Source organism: Calliphora vicina, chromosome 4 (genome assembly GCF_958450345.1).
Source record: "Calliphora vicina chromosome 4, idCalVici1.1, whole genome shotgun sequence".
In the NCBI taxonomy this organism is placed as follows: Eukaryota; Metazoa; Arthropoda; class Insecta; order Diptera; family Calliphoridae; genus Calliphora; species Calliphora vicina.
This window is the reverse complement of record NC_088783.1, coordinates 17,827,660-17,844,023: the sequence shown is the minus strand read 5'-3', so window position 1 is coordinate 17,844,023 and position 16,364 is coordinate 17,827,660. Positions and strand designations below refer to the sequence as shown.

Sequence of the window (16,364 nt, the reverse complement as noted above, 5' to 3'; positions counted from 1 at the left end):
CTCTTTGTCTTTCTCTCTCTCTATTTATATGTGCCATTGCAAGGCAAGTGTTGTTTTATTGTAAAAAATTCATATTTTCATGCATAAATAAATAAGTACATTTGCACATTTAAGTGAGTGTGTGTTTGAGCATTTTATTATTTTGGCTCTATATAATTGTGTATGTGAGATGCAGAGAGAGTGTGCCTGTAGGTGTTTGTGAGTTACCCTAACAATTAAATTATTTGTACTTAAATCAATTTGAATTACAATCTGTTGTAAATATTAATAGAAAAGCAACACTTGTAAATTTTATTATTATTTTTTTTAAGAATGTCGGTCACAAAAAGTATTTATATCTGTGGATATAAATCAAAAACAATTACTCTGAAATGAAGAAAATAATTTTCTTTTCTTAGGAATTTTTATGCTCGCGAGTTTTTGTTTTGAAGGTTTAAAAATGTGTAAAAGTTAAATATTAAACTTTAAATAACAGTTAGATTGTGTGATTTAACACAATTGGATTTCTTTGTATGGGATTATTTGAAATAGGAAATTCAATGCAACAAATTTATTAGTATTTTCGATATACATATATAATGTATGAACTAAAAAATTAATATTTTTAGTTCATCACAAATTTCATCTATAATTTAAAGTCTTATGGTGGGGATTTTAATTTTAGGTTTTAGACATTTTCTTAAATTTTATTTAACATAGAACTAAAATTGAACTAAAATTGTTTCATGAATCGAATTTTCAGCAAATTTCATTAAAATATTTTTAAAATCCCCAAGTGGGTTTTTCGTTTTTTTTAAAGAAATTTGCCGAAATCTTATTTAGCATACAAATTATAGCTTAAAAATTTAAAAAAAAATTTCTCAAAAAAAAATTAAATTCCTAAATAAAAATTTTCAAAATCTAAAAGTAGGGATTATACATTTTTGATTAGGAATTAAAAAAAAATATACTAAAATTTCGAAAAAAAAATCCCAAAAAAATATTTCCAAAATCCCAATTTTAAAATTTTTTATTTGAAATACAAATCATATATTAAATTTGTCAATAATGATATTTTATGCAAATTTCCACAAAAAATTTAAAAATGCCATAATGAAATTATAATTTAAAATTTTTGAAATTCCCCGAATTTTGATTTAGTTTCCAATTTATTTTACTAAAATTGTGTAATGAATTGATTGCTTTAGATAATTCCCATACAAAAATTTCGAAAAAAATTATTTTCGTCAAATTACCAAAAATATTTTTAAAATCCCAAAACGGCAATTTTAATTATGAAATTTTTTATTTGGAATGAAAATCATACACTATACAATTTGTCAAATTATGATATTTTTTTCCCACAAACAAATTTTACCAATTCCAAAGTATGGATATTAATTTTGGAGTTTTGAAAATTTGTCTTTAAAATCTACAATTTTCTATACTGTGAATTAAAATTTCATTTCTTTTTTACTGAAATTGTTTTTAGAAATGGGGATTTCGATTTATTTACAAGAAATTTGTCGAAATCTTATTTTGCATACAAATTATAGTTTCAAATTTAGAAAAAAAAATTATTTACGTAAACTATGGGAGTTTTTAAAAATCCCAAAATGTCGATTTGATTTAAGGCTTTTAGACATTTTAAAAATGTTTAGAATACACATTATACTATAAATTTGTAAAATTATGCTATTTTATGAAAATTCCCAAACAATTTTGCATCATCACAAATTAAAAAGGATATTGATTTTTTCATTCAGATCTACAATGTTTTTGAAATCATTGATTTAGCATACAAATAATTTTTGACTAAAATTTTCAATAATTATAATATTTTCTAAAATATCAAATTATGGAATTATTGCAAATACATTTCAAAATCCCAAATAGAAGATTTTAATTTTTTGCTTAGGAATTTGCAAAATTCAAGGCATACAAATTTGTTCCCATTAAACATTTATATAATCTCCAAGAAGGGATTTTGATTTGTTGATAACAAATTTACCAAAATGTTATTAGTCATAAAAATTATGGTAATAAATATGGAATTATCTCATTTCTAAAAAAAAATTTTAAAATCCCAAAGTAGGAATTTATTTAATGAATTTTCGAAATTTGTATTTATCATAAAAATTATAAACTAAAATTGGCGAATTATGATATTTTCCCCATAATGGCTTAAGAATTTTGTATAATCTCAATGCATTGCCAATTTGTTTCCATCAAATAAAATTAAATTTCCAAACAAATTATTTTCGAAAATTCCCAAAACATTTTCAAAATCCCATAGAGGGGATTTAAATTTAGGATTTAGGAGATTTGCAAAATTGTTATTTAGTAATATTGCCGAATTATAATATTTTCTAAACATTTAGTAATAATCTCAAATATCCCCACATTTTCAAAATTTCCATAATCCCCAAATTTGGAAAATTTGTATTTAGCATACAAATTATTCAAAGCGAAAATTTTAGGATTGAAAAATTTTCAAAATTAGTCAAAAATTCGAATAATATAATTTTGAGAAAATTCCCCAAAAATTTCAAAATCCCAACGTGGGGATTTTCATTTTAGATTTAAGGAATTTAGAGAAAATAGAGATTTGGCATATAGAATAAAAATAAAAACCATAAATTTTAGTTATTTTTTGCAAATTCCCAAACAAATTTCAAAATCCCAAAGTGGGGATTTTCATATCACATTTTAGGAATTTGCAGAAACACTAAATTTGTAGAATTTTGATATTTTACAATTGCATTATACCAAAGTGACAATTTTAGAATTGAAAAATTTTCAAAATTAGTCAAAAATGTTCGAATAATATTATTTTTACAAATTCCCAAAACAAAAATTTAAAAATCCCAACGTGAGGATTTTCATTTTAGATTTTAGGAATTTACAGAATTTCGATTTGGCATATAAAATAAACACAAAAACCATACATTTTAGTTATTTTTCGCAAATTCCCAAACAAATTTCAAAATCTCCAAATGGGGATTTTCATATTACATTTTAGGAATTTGCAGAATTTTTATTTGCAATACAAATTAAAAAGAAAAATAAAGAAATTAAATTATTTTACACAAATTTCCTTAAAATTTTTTAATTTTCATGGAAAATATTATTCTATTGAATATTTATTTTTTTTTTTACTAAATTACTAATTATAAATTCAATAAGTTAGCAAAACTCTAAATAAATATTAAATTTACCACCATTTTATGTTTATTTAAATGTATAAACCAAAATGTTTTAAATGTATAAATAATTAAATTTCTTTAATTAAAGTTGAATAAAAAATTTAGCATGCATAATCATGCATTTTGCCACAACACAGCATTAATAATGTTGCATTCAAGTATTTATTTGCATATTTTAGTTTTTTTTTTGTATCTCTTTCCCAACTAAATAATGTGTGTTTAATTAGTCTAATAAACAATTAATTAAAATGTCAACTAAATAGTTGAGCAAATACCAACATTTTGCAAAATGTTTTAATTGATTTATCCCGAAAAAAAAGAACACAGAAGAGAAAGCGATTATTTAGCCATATAAATTATGCACAAAAAAACAGGGAGCAATTATGGTTGCGGCTGGCAATGGTGAGAGAGAAAACAAAGGAAGCAGATAGGAGTTTTAACGGTTTAATGAAAAATACAATAGTTGCATGATTAAATATGCACATCTTCATTACCCCATGCAGCTTAAATGGCCATTAAACGTTTGCCTAATATCGCTTAAAAGGGAAACGGGGTAATGAGAACGTTATGGTTTCATAGGTATGCACGAGAGTTGGTGGCTCGGTGTAATGTCAGTTTGTGTGTGGATGTATAATTAACATACATATGTAAACTTTACAGACATATCGGCGGGAGAGACTTTCATATGCACATGTAGAAATAAATGTTTATGGCATGTGACAAGAAAAGATATATTGAAAGCACTATGGGTTGAAAGTTGAGAGACTTTCAATAACTTTTCTTCATGGGAAATAGGAGAGAGATGAGCGGAAGTCCTTTCAAAGTGTCACGTTTGTTATGGTTACTACCTCTCAGTACAGAGAAAAAGTTTTAAGCCATATTGAAATTAAGTTGTTGGAATAAATAAATAAATTCAGTTCCAAATTTGTTAAAATTTGGTATATAGGTTATACAGAATTTAAATTTGTTTTTGTAAATTCGCTTTGGTTTGTTTTTAATAGAGATTCAAAGTTCAAAATTAAATTCTGGAGAACTTTAAATTTTGTATGGCCATGCAAAATGTGTATACCAAATATTACATAGGGCAACAACTCGAAAAAATTTTAGAGGCTTTTTAAACCACTACACCATGATGTATTGTGGTTCCAGTAGTACAAATATGGTCCAAATTTTAAATTAAAAATTGTGAATTATTTTTTGACATTTCTTTACATAATTAATGATAACTTAAAAATGCTTAGTCCGATATTATTAAAATATACGTAGAAAAATTTTAATTTACATAACCTTTAATCTGTTTATACATTGCGTTTTAATCGGTTCAGTAATCTCGAAGTTATAATAACAAATTGAAGCAAAAAATATATTTTTTACGTGAAAATAGCAAATTTTTTTTTTAAAAAAACTTTGGAAAAATAGAAAATGGCAGAAATTGCTCTGGTTTATTGCTTAATCGCAAAGCCACACACAATAGCAACAAAAATTGAGATATCGATCATAAAAAAGATTGATTCTTTTTGAATTTATTCACAATTAAGTGACTTCGCTCATTTTCACAAAATTTTAATTTTTTCTTTGATATACATAAAATTGCGTAGTTAATGTTCTTCTTTCGATTCATTGAATTTTGAAAACATTTTCTTCATGCTATGTACAAATTTTCACATATATATTGCGTTTTAAGCGGCTCAGTAGTTTTGAAGTTATAATAACAAATTGAAGCAAAAAAATATTTTTTTACGTGGAAATAGAAATTTTTTTTGTTTTAAAAAAATCATGAAAAATTTAAAACGAGAGAAATTGTTCAGTTTTATTACTTTATCGCAAAGCCACGTGTATTAGGAACAAAATGAGATATCGATCATAAAAATCGATGAATTATTTTTAAATCTATTCACAATAAAGTGAATTCGCTCATTTTCATAAAATTTTAGTTTTTTGCTTTGAGCGAATTCACTTAATTGTGAATAAATTCGAAAATACTCAATCGATTTTAATGATCCATATCTCATTTTGTTGCTATTATATGTGTCTATGCAACAAAGTAATAAACCTCAACAATTTCTGTTGTTTTCTTTTTTTCATGATTTTTTTAAAACAAAAAAAAATTTATTTTCATGTGAAAAATATATTTTTTGCTTCAATTTGTTATTGTAACTCCGAAACTGCTGAGCCGATTAAAAAGCAATATATAAGTGAAAATTTGTACATAGCATGGGAAAAATGTTTTCAAAACTCAATCAATCGAAAGAAGAACATTAACTACTCAATTTTATGTTTATCAAATAAAAACCTAAAATTTTGTGAAAATGAGCGAATTCATTTAATTGTGAATAAATTCGAAGAGAATCCATGGATTTATATGATCGATATCTCATTTTGTTGCTATTACATATGGATTTCTGATAAAGCAATAAATCTGAACAATTTCTGCCGTGTTCGATTTTTTATGATTTATTAAAACACAATAATTTGCTTTAATTTGTTATTATAACTCCGCAACTACTGAGCCGATTGAAACTCAATATTGAAACGGATTAAAGGTTGTATAAATCTCAACTTTTCTAAGTTAATTTTAATAACATCGGTTTAACTCTTTTTGAGCTATCTTTAATTATGTGGAGAAACGTCTAAAAAATGCATAATTTTACTTAAATTTTTTTTTAAAAAAACCTCTCCATTGAATTTAAAATTTGGACCATTTTTGCACTCTGGAACCACAATACATCAAAATTGTGTAGTGGTTTAAAAAGCCTTTAAATTTTTTTCGATTTTGTTGCCCTGTGTTGTTTTTAACGCAATTTTTCATTACATTCATGTGAAAAACTGGAATAGAAATTTTTATAAAACTGCTGCAACTTTCAGCCATTTAAAATTCCTTTCTCATCAATATAGCAGAAATACATCATACAAGCCATTGTGCAATTTTAGCAAAATTCTCCATATGCCTACATATGTATGTCAGTCGCCGAAAACACAGTATGTCTGAGTATTTATGTTCAAATGCATGTAGTAGTAGTCTGCTTAAGTAAAAATGTGTTTGTTTGCAAGTGTGTGTGTTTTCATACCGTAAAGATATGTCAAACATTAGTTTAATGGTCTGTGCATGTATCAAACAATTACGCTAAACCACGAAATTCTAACGTGATTAAGCTGCCATTGTTTAAACAATTCAAAATACATACGGTTGGAAGAGTGTTTAATGACATTATTATGACGGTTGGTCATGAGACCAGCATGGGACCGACACACACACACACTGATTTATAATTGTATATGTATGGTTGTATGACAAATAAACAAATACCATGAGTATAAACAGCCAGACTGACGAACGATACTAAAATAAATAATCAATGTTTTTGTTTTATAACTGCTATTGTGATTAGTGAGTCAATACAATATTTAAATTGAATTTATTTGTTTTTCACCAGTAATGATGAATTTGTTTTGTTTATTTAGCATAAATATTTGAAATTGTTTTCATGTATTCTGTGGGGGCGGTTTTAAAGTGGGAGGTTGTGTTGTTTGAACTTACATTTTAGATTTAAGGAATTTAGCTGATTGTTACATGTATCAAATTATGAAATTTTTTAATATTCCCATACAAATTTTGATAATCCCATTATGGAGATTTTCACTTAAAATTTCGGAATTAGAAGAATCTATTTAAAGTCACCAACTATTGACTAAAATTATTGAGAATATGCCAAAATTGTTGAATTTTATAAGTTTCCGACAATTCCCATTAAAAATGTTAAAAATCCCAAAGTCGGGATTTTATGTTTATATTTTAGAAATTTGTTTGATTTATATTTAGCATGTAAATTAAATTTAATTTACATGCTAAATATAAATCAAACAAATTTCTAAAATATAAACATAAAATCCTCACTTTGAGATTATATATGTTTTTGATGAGAATTTGCTATTCATTTAACAAATTTTATTATTTAAATAATAAAATTTGTTAAATGAATAGCAAATTCTCATCAAAAACATATATAATCTCAAAGTGGGGATTTTCATTTTAGATTTTAGGAATTTAATATTATTAAATTTAGCTTACAAATTGTTTTATGAATCGAATTATGTTTGTTTTTTACATTCCCATAAAAATTTCAATAATCCCTTGATGGGGATTTTCAGTAAATCTAGGAATTTGCCAAATTTTCCAGTAAGGATACAAATTATTGACTAGAATTATTGAAAATTAGAAAAAAAAATTTCGAATTCTATTAACTTTTGCAAATTCCGATTAAAATTTTTTTAATCCCAAAATTTACAGAATTTTCTATTTAGCATTAAAATAATTGCCAACAAAGTATTGTTACGTTTTAACCTTTTCAAAACGCTGGTTTATTTCCTTTAAATAAACCGGATACTTTTGATTGCAAATAAAAGCCGTTTAGTAGTTTGCAAATTGTAACAACTCTTTATTTATTTAAAATGTACAACAACAGAATTAAATAGCCACTCAATGTTTTTTTTATACACGTTTATAAATTCTCAGAAATACAGACACACTTTATAATGTACACGAATTTACTTGAAAAACACAATACACTTTAAGGCACTCAGATGATGTTCATTCGAAAAGCGTCTCTGATAAACTGCTAACGACTGCAACCTCTGCCACTATTTTTTCTAGATTTCTCTTTAACTGTCTAGAGGTTTCTAATACATACGCCATCTGTGGTGTACTTTCTACAATGTTCTTTAACTGAATATTCGAATATACAGCGTTGCCAACTTACGATCAATGGTCAACTGAAAGCTTTTATTTAATAATGGCCACAGATATGTTACACTACTTTTTAAATCAGCCGTTAAAATCGTTATATTTGAATTCAAGTACAATTTCGTAACAGTATATATGAATCGAATATATTTTCCCCAAATTCCCATCAAAAATTTATAAAATCCCAAAGTGGGGATTTTTACTTTAGATTTTAGGAATTACCAGAATTTGTATTTGGAATAAAAATAATTGACTAACAGAATGTATAAATCGAATCAAGCTATTTTTGGCCGTAATTCCCAACAAAAATTTTTAAAATCCCGAAGTGGGGATTTTAGGAATTTATAGAATTTGTACTTAGCATAAAAATAATTGACTTAATGCATATATGAATCGAATTAAGTTATTTCCCCTCAAATTCCTATCACAAATTTAAGAAATTCCAAAGTGGAGATTTTTATTTTAGATTTAAGGAATTTACTGAATTTGTATTTGGCATAAAAATAGTTGACTAAATGTATGTATGAATCGAATTAAGTTAACCAAAATAAATTTAAGAAATCCCAAAGTGGGTATTTTCGATTTTAGGAATTTATAGAATTTGTACTTAGCATAAAAATAATTGACTTAATGCATGTATGAATCGAATTAAGATATTTCCCCGAACAATTTCCCATCAACAATTTAAGAAATACCAAAGTGGGGATTTTTACTTTAGATTTTAAGAATTTTCTTCTATTCAATTTAGCTTATGAATAATAATACTAATTGTTATATGAATCGAATTGTGTTACTTTTTCCAATTCCAATAAGAATTTGAATAATCCCCAAAGTTGGGATTTTTATTTTCGATTTTAGGAATTTACAGAATTTATATTTTGCATAAAAATAATTGACTAAATGCATATATGAATCGAATTAAGATATTTCCCCCAAATTCCCATACAAATTTAAGAAATCCCAAAGTTGGAATTTTTACGTTAGATTTTAGAAATTTAGAATTTGTATTTAGCATCAAAATAATTGACTGACAGAACGTATGATTCGAATTAAGCTATTTCCCCTAAATTCCCACTAAATATTTAAAAAATTCCAAAGTGTGGATATTTATATTAGATAAAATTGCTACATATTTCCCCCCACTCCCTTAAAAATCCCATCAAAAATATGTATAATCCCAAAGTGGATAATTTCATTTTAGATTCTAGGAATTTGAAGTTTTGCCCAAAATCCTATTTATATTTTTAGATTAGTTAATAGTTCGAAAAATATGCCACTATTTATTAAATTCCCCTTTGTTATATTTTATTTAAACTAAAAATATTGCAAAAATACACAATACAGCAATGCAACCATTCGAACATCACCACAGACATAGACATAGTAAATCAATAATTTATGATGGCTCAAAAACACAATAAATATTTAAAATAGATCATCAACCAAACATAAACCCAAACAAACATATAAAAATGCAATAGTTGATGATGTTTTTATTTCTATTTTACCAATACCAGGCAAATATTTATTGTAGATTGCAAATTTATAACGTCTGGATAAAGTCGTTTGTGAGAGAGAAACAAAATGTATGTAATATGTAACTAGTAGGAAAATAATAATAGGAAAAACTTACCTGAATGTGTCGAGTATCATTGTAAAAAGTACAAATTTCCCTAAAAGCGGCACAACTAACGATGTTGGCGGAATAATTTCCGCAAGCAGCAAGAAGAACACAGTCAACGACAGTAAAATGGATATGCTTAATGAGACCTAGAAACGGAAACAGAAACAACGACAACAAGAAAAACATGAAATTAATAAAAACAACAACAACAGTAAATAAATCACATGGTTAAATAAAAACAAAACCTGAGTAAAACAACAAGTTAGTAAAGCTGAGTATTTATGGTTCATCAAAGTTTATTTTAGATGTTAGAAAATGCAAATAATTGTGCAACATGTTTGCATTTCTTTTTTGTAGGGTAATGGGAAATGTTTGTTAAATCGAACTATAGATATTAAAATAACTTTTTTCTATACAGTTTGGGAAATTAATACTAAATTCTTAGGGGAAATTAAAGGAATTTTATTCGAACTTTTAGCTGGGCAACGTATGAGTAATATTTATATGAAATTATATGAATATTACTCATACGCAAATCAAGGAATTTACAAAATTTATATTTTGGATACCCATTATTATTGAAGAATTCTTTTGGTTTCCCACAACTCCTATTAGAAGTGTTTGTAATTCCAAAGTGGGAATTTCATTTTTAGATTTTAGGAATTTGCTAATATTAAATTTAGCTTACAAATAATTAACTAATTGTTACATGAATCGTATTATGTTATTTTTTCACATTCCCATAAAAATTTTCACTTAAAATTTCGGAATTTGAAGAATCTATGTTCATAAACTACTGACTAGAATTTTTTCAAACTTTATTATTAAATTGGGTGTATGATGTCATATGCGGGAAGTTTTGCTTCTCTTCTTTAATTTGAAAAAAAGTGCCGCTAAAGCATACCGATTGCTCACAAAAGCTTATGATGAATGAGTGCATCGGTTTCAACGTGTGAGAGATGGTTATAAGTGGTGATTTTGACACGGAAGACAAATATCGCGCAGGCCACGCAAAAAAGTTTGAAGACCAAGAATTGAAGGCATTAGTCCATGAAGATTGTTGGCAAACTCAACAGGAGCTTGCAAAATCATTGGGAGCTACTCAAGCAGTAATTTCAAAACGATTGCGAGAAGCGGGATTCATCAAAAAGCAGCGAAATTGGGTACCATAGAAATTGAAGCTAAGATACCAAGAAAGACGATTTTGCATGTCAGAAATGTTGAGAAAACAATTCATTACTTGTGATGAAAAGTGGATCCATTACGAGTTCCCGAAGTTTAAGATATCATACGTGAACCCCGGCAAACCAGCCGAATCGATACCAAAGCCAAGTATCCAAGGTTCTAAGGTACTGCTCTCTATTTGGTGGTATCAAAAGGGTTCTATCTATTATGAGCTTCTGAAATCTAGATAGACCATCACAGGGAGCCTGTACCGAACACAACTGATTCATTGGAAAAACGCTCAGAAGATCCGGCCAGACATGAATCCGTAATATTCCATCATGAAAACGCAAGGCCACATGTTAAACACTATTTTGAAAGAAGTGGTTGGGAAGTTTTGTCTCACCCGCTTTATAGTCCAAACCTTGCTCCGTCCGACTACTATTTTTTTTGATCGATGCAGAACGCTCTCTCTGGGATATGCTTCACTTTGGAACAGAGTATTGGTATTGATTCGTTCTTGGCCTCAAAAGATGAGCAGTTCTTTTTGCTCGGAATCCATATGTAGCCAGAAGGATGGGAAAAGGTCATAGCTAATGGCCAATACTTTGAATAAATATATATTGTACAAATGTTTCAAAATAAAATGTTTCATTTTAAAAAATCCCGTATTTTTAGCATTTAATAACATTTTCTCATATTCCTCAGAGAATATTTTGGTTCTTAAATTTCTATTTTAATAAGATAACACAGTTTTGTTTTTTGCATTTTCTTAAATTTCTAAAGTCTACAGTTAGACTAAAATTAAATTCCCAGCAAATATTTGAAAAATCACAAAGTGGGGATTATAAATAAGAATTTAAGGAATTTGTTAAATGTTCAATTTAAATTAAAATTGCTTAAATTTGGTTCCACATTAAATTCCCACAAAATTTTTGTATAATCCCATAGTGGGGATTTTGATTGCCATTTATGGGAATTTATTAAATTAGTTATTAAGATGTACAAAAGCTAATAGATAACACTATTCTAGTTAAATGAAGTTACATTGGGGATTATGAATAAAATTTTTGTTTAATTTGTCCTAAAATTGATACATAATTTTTCCTGAATTTAATTTATTTAACGCCAATTCTCACCAAATATTTGTATAATTCCATAGTGGGGATTTTAATTTCAGAGCTTAGGAATTTGGCGAAATTAAATTTTAAACATTTTAAAGCCAGATAAATATATGAATTTACAAAACAACTAGTTTCTAAGTAAATCCCATAAATCATCACAATCTAAAGTGGGGATTTTGATTTAGAAAATTAAGATTTCGATATCAAAATCTTTTATTACCCCGTGTTATGTCAGCTAAATATGTAGAATAATTACTTTATTATGCACTCGGTAAAGGGATTGAGACTAAAGTAAAGCATCTACATAATATTATTTTGCATAATTCAACTTAATTAAGTTCCCATGTATTAATTTTTGAATTAAAAAAATAAGGCCACTTTGGTTTTACAATTTTAAATTAATTAGAAAATAAAGCCAAATGTTTTTACAAATTTTGTTAAAACAAAATAGCTCCAGCACATTGTTGTTAAATCTTTTAAAATTTTGCACAAACAATAACTTTTTAGATCCCAGTGAATTTCCATCAACATTTGTAAAATCCTCAAAAGTCAATATTTATCATACAATAAATTAAGGAATACTTACTTTTTCACCACTATCAGATGGCAAATAAAATACCAAAATTGTTAAAAAACTAATGCCCATACAGGGTATAATAAGATTAACCGTATAGAAAAGGGTTTTTCGGCGCATGGTTATATTAAATGTTATATCCAAATAGGGTTCATCGCAGCAGGTATAAAATTTTTCGTTTCTGAAAATAGAAAAAAAAAATAATTAGGAAAATTAATTTTAATAAAAATATAAATATTTATTTAAAATATTGCCTATTTATTAATTAAAACCTTTTGTTAAACTGATTTAAAGTTGTAAAACATAAAATCATATTCCTTTTTAACAACAAATACTGACTTCATGTATTTGAAAGAAGAAATATAAGAAAACAAATAAATGTACGCATAAAAGTAGACATGTTTTTCAAATAATCATAAAATATATGTAGTAAAAATGTTTTATACATTTTTTATGGGGACACCTTAACGTATGATTATTTTTTATTAGCCTTATAAAGAAAACGAAGAGAGAGAGAAAAGAAATCACACCAACAAAATATATTAGTGTGTGTCTCATATGCTTTTAATATAGAGCTGGGTGTCGTATGAGTGTTGCTACATTTAGTAGAGGAAATTAAATATTTCTCATACGCACCAGTTTTTATGACAAAGAGTGTAATTGTAGTTATGTAGCTGGTGGTGATAATTTGATGGGTTTGTCTTATTTTAGGGCTCTTTTTTTATTAAAAATAAATATTTAATATGCTTAAACGATGTTTTAAATATTTCACATTTGTAATACATATGTAGGAAACAAAATATTTATATAGTTTTTTTATAAAGAAAAAATTATTTTTGGAATTTTTTCTTTTAAATCTAATAGATCTTATTTATATTGGAAATCAATAGCAGCAATTTTATTTCTATTTTCTTTTTTTTTAAATTGCTTTATTAATTTGTGGCTTGATAAGTACAAATATGGTTCAAATTTTAAATTCTATGGAGAGGTTTTTTTTTATAATTTTTAAGTAAAATCGTGAATTTTTTTAGACGTTTCCCAACATAATAACTCAAAAACAGTTAGTCCGATATTATCTAAATAAACTTAGAAAAGTTGAGATTTATATAACCTTTAATCTGTTTATATATTGCGTTTCAATCGACAAATTGTAGCAAAAAATATATTTTTTACGTGAAAATAGCAAAGTTTTTTGTTTTAAAAACCTGACGAAAAATCAAAAGTCGAAAGAAATGGTTCAGGTTTATTACTTTATCGCATATAATAGCAACAAAATGAGAAATCGATTTATTCTTTTCGATTTTATTCACAATTAAGTTAATTCGCTCATTTTCACAAAATCTTTTTAATTTTTTTTAAATATTGAATAATAATAAAATCAATCAAAACCTCATAAAAAATAAGAAAAAAAAATAAGAAAGAAAAATAAACAATAAAAACACATTATATTTTCTTTACTTTACTGACTTTGACAGCAACTTAAAACTATAAATGCAATTTTCTTTTATTTACCTTCAAAATATTGTAAAACTATACATTTTGCTGTTTAAAAAGTGCTGGTGAAACGTGTAGCATATCTTCGGGGATTTAGGGCAAAATTATTTGAAAAGAACACGTTATACCTTTACCAAACTACATTTTTTTAGAAAAGAACACAAAAAAGGGTAAAAGGCAGAATAAAGGCATCATTTATGCCAGAAAAGAAAACGCCATTAGTTTTTTTTTTAATTTTTGCCTTTTTGGCCATCGTGGCGTATGAGTGTGGAAACATTTGTAAGAGATAAATAAATATTACTCATACGCCCCATATATGAATAAAATTGCTTCAATTTGTTAAAAATTTTAATTTAGTTTCCATAACTTAATTCATAACTCACGCTAAACATAAATTAATAAATGACCTTTGGAAACTTGCAATAATTTCTTTAGAAAACTACTCAGACTTAAAGCAATTAGTCTAGATTGTTTCTCAAATTACAATTACAAACATTAACCCAGTTCTAAATGTCAATATGATGAATTGTAAAGGTTGTATTGGATGTGGTTGGTTGCATGAATGTAGGAATGAATGAAAGAATGTTGTGGTGGTGGCCAAACTGATTAGACAATACTAGTCTTCACACACAAACGAGGTCAAAATAATACATCAAAAACAATAAGCAAGAAAGTGGAAGAAAGAATAAAAAATAAGCAAAAACTTGAATTGAATTGAATACAATCAAAAGCACTCACTCTCCTTTGGGTTTTTCATATAATTTTACTTCACTGAAGTATGAGAAGTGAGTGTGTGGTTGTGTTTGAGAGTTTACAATACTCTTATGATGCTAAACATTAATCACTGCAATGAGCTCTTCTACACAATTTATGATTTATGATTTTCAACTTTTACTTTACTTAACAAATCTTAGAAGATTTCTTTCCTATATTTTTTTGTTTGTTTCTGGGTTTTAAATAAACAATATATAAATTTAAACAAATACTAACGCACACGAGCCAATATATATCGTTAGAAAATGGAAAACAATAAAACTAAAGAAAAAAAGAAGAATAAAAAAAAACACACACGCAAAAAGGAAATGGATATAAAGATTTTTTTTCCGTCTTATAAGACATTGAATATGGGTCAAAATGTTGAAATTTCTTTCTTTCTAATTCCATTATTTCTATTTACCCTTCTCTATTTCATATGCTAGAACTGGTAGAAAAATCTAAATCTAAAGTAAAAAAGCAGCAAACAGAAAAAAGAAAAAAACACAAAGTCAAAGTATCTATAAGTGCCCCAAGAGATTCTTACACCAACCAAGAACACACACCAATAACAACAACAATGCCAACATTAAAGTATACAACAACATATTGCCAATAAAACGCATTCAAACAAAATAAACCAATATACATTCACACTCACTCACACAGTCATAAAAATAAATATATGTTCTTCAACACACACTCTCTCAAGTAAACTAAAGAAATAAGTATATGTGTGTGTATATATATAAACACATGGATATTCACTTACAACCACATATAAATACCTACACTTAGACAAAGTGTAAATGGGTAAACCTTTAAAATATTTCAAGTTGCACAGTGGTCATTTCAATATTCAATATTCAGTTTTCAGTTTTAAAGTTTTTTAGGAAAATAACCAAAAGTACTTTTTACGAAGGTACTTTTTTCAAAAGATATTCATTTTAAATGAATCTTTATCAAAAGTACTTACTTATGAGGGCGGGACAATAAGTCCCTGACTTTTTGAATGAAATCATTCTAATTTTCAACATAGTTTCCTTTGAGCTCTATATACTTGATCCAATGTTTCTCCAATTTTGTTTATCCCTTCAAAAAATAAGATTTGTCGAGGTCATCAAATCTCTTTCCGTCAAGGTCATCAAAGAGATTAGATGACCTCGACAAATCTTATTCTTTGGAAGGGATTAAAAAAATTGGAGAAAGATTCTTTAGGTTTGGAAACAAGAAGTATTCACTTGGGAATAAATCAGGGATTTTATAACAGTTATTTTGTGACTATAAAAATAAAAATCCATCTAACACAGTTGTTTTTCAACGTAAAAATAAAAGTTCGCTTGACACTCATAAAAAAAGAGTTCTAAATAGCCGTCATAAAAAAAACTCATTTGTGGAGTTATTTTTTTCGTCAAAATTGAGGAGTTTTATTTTTTCCGTCATAAAATAAAACTCATTTGAGGAGTTTTATTTTTCCCGTCAAAAAATAAAATTCATTTTATGTAAATTGACACCTAAAGCATGCCGCAGATTAGATCGTTACAATTTGTAAAGCACCTTGCATTACAATTGAATAAATTGTCATTAAAATAAAATCAAGTGGAATTATGATTTGTTATTGTTTGATTCCTTTTATCAAATTGTTGTTTTTTTTTTTTCTTAAACAAATAAATTACTACAAACTTTATATCAGATAGATACTGAA

At 26.5% G+C, this 16,364-nt stretch overlaps 1 protein-coding gene across 1 annotated transcript in view; it reads right to left on the bottom strand.

The window, feature by feature from the left end:
- nAChRalpha3 (nicotinic Acetylcholine Receptor alpha3) overlaps nt 1–16,364 on the bottom strand; it is a 162,681-nt gene that overhangs the window by 20,160 nt on the left and 126,157 nt on the right. The window contains exons 5-6 of the mRNA XM_065506646.1: nt 12,425–12,593; nt 9,560–9,696 (exon numbers count right to left, since the gene is read on the bottom strand). Coding sequence (XP_065362718.1) covers nt 9,560–9,696; nt 12,425–12,593 — 306 coding nt within the window. The remainder of the gene's footprint in view (nt 1–9,559; nt 9,697–12,424; nt 12,594–16,364) is intronic.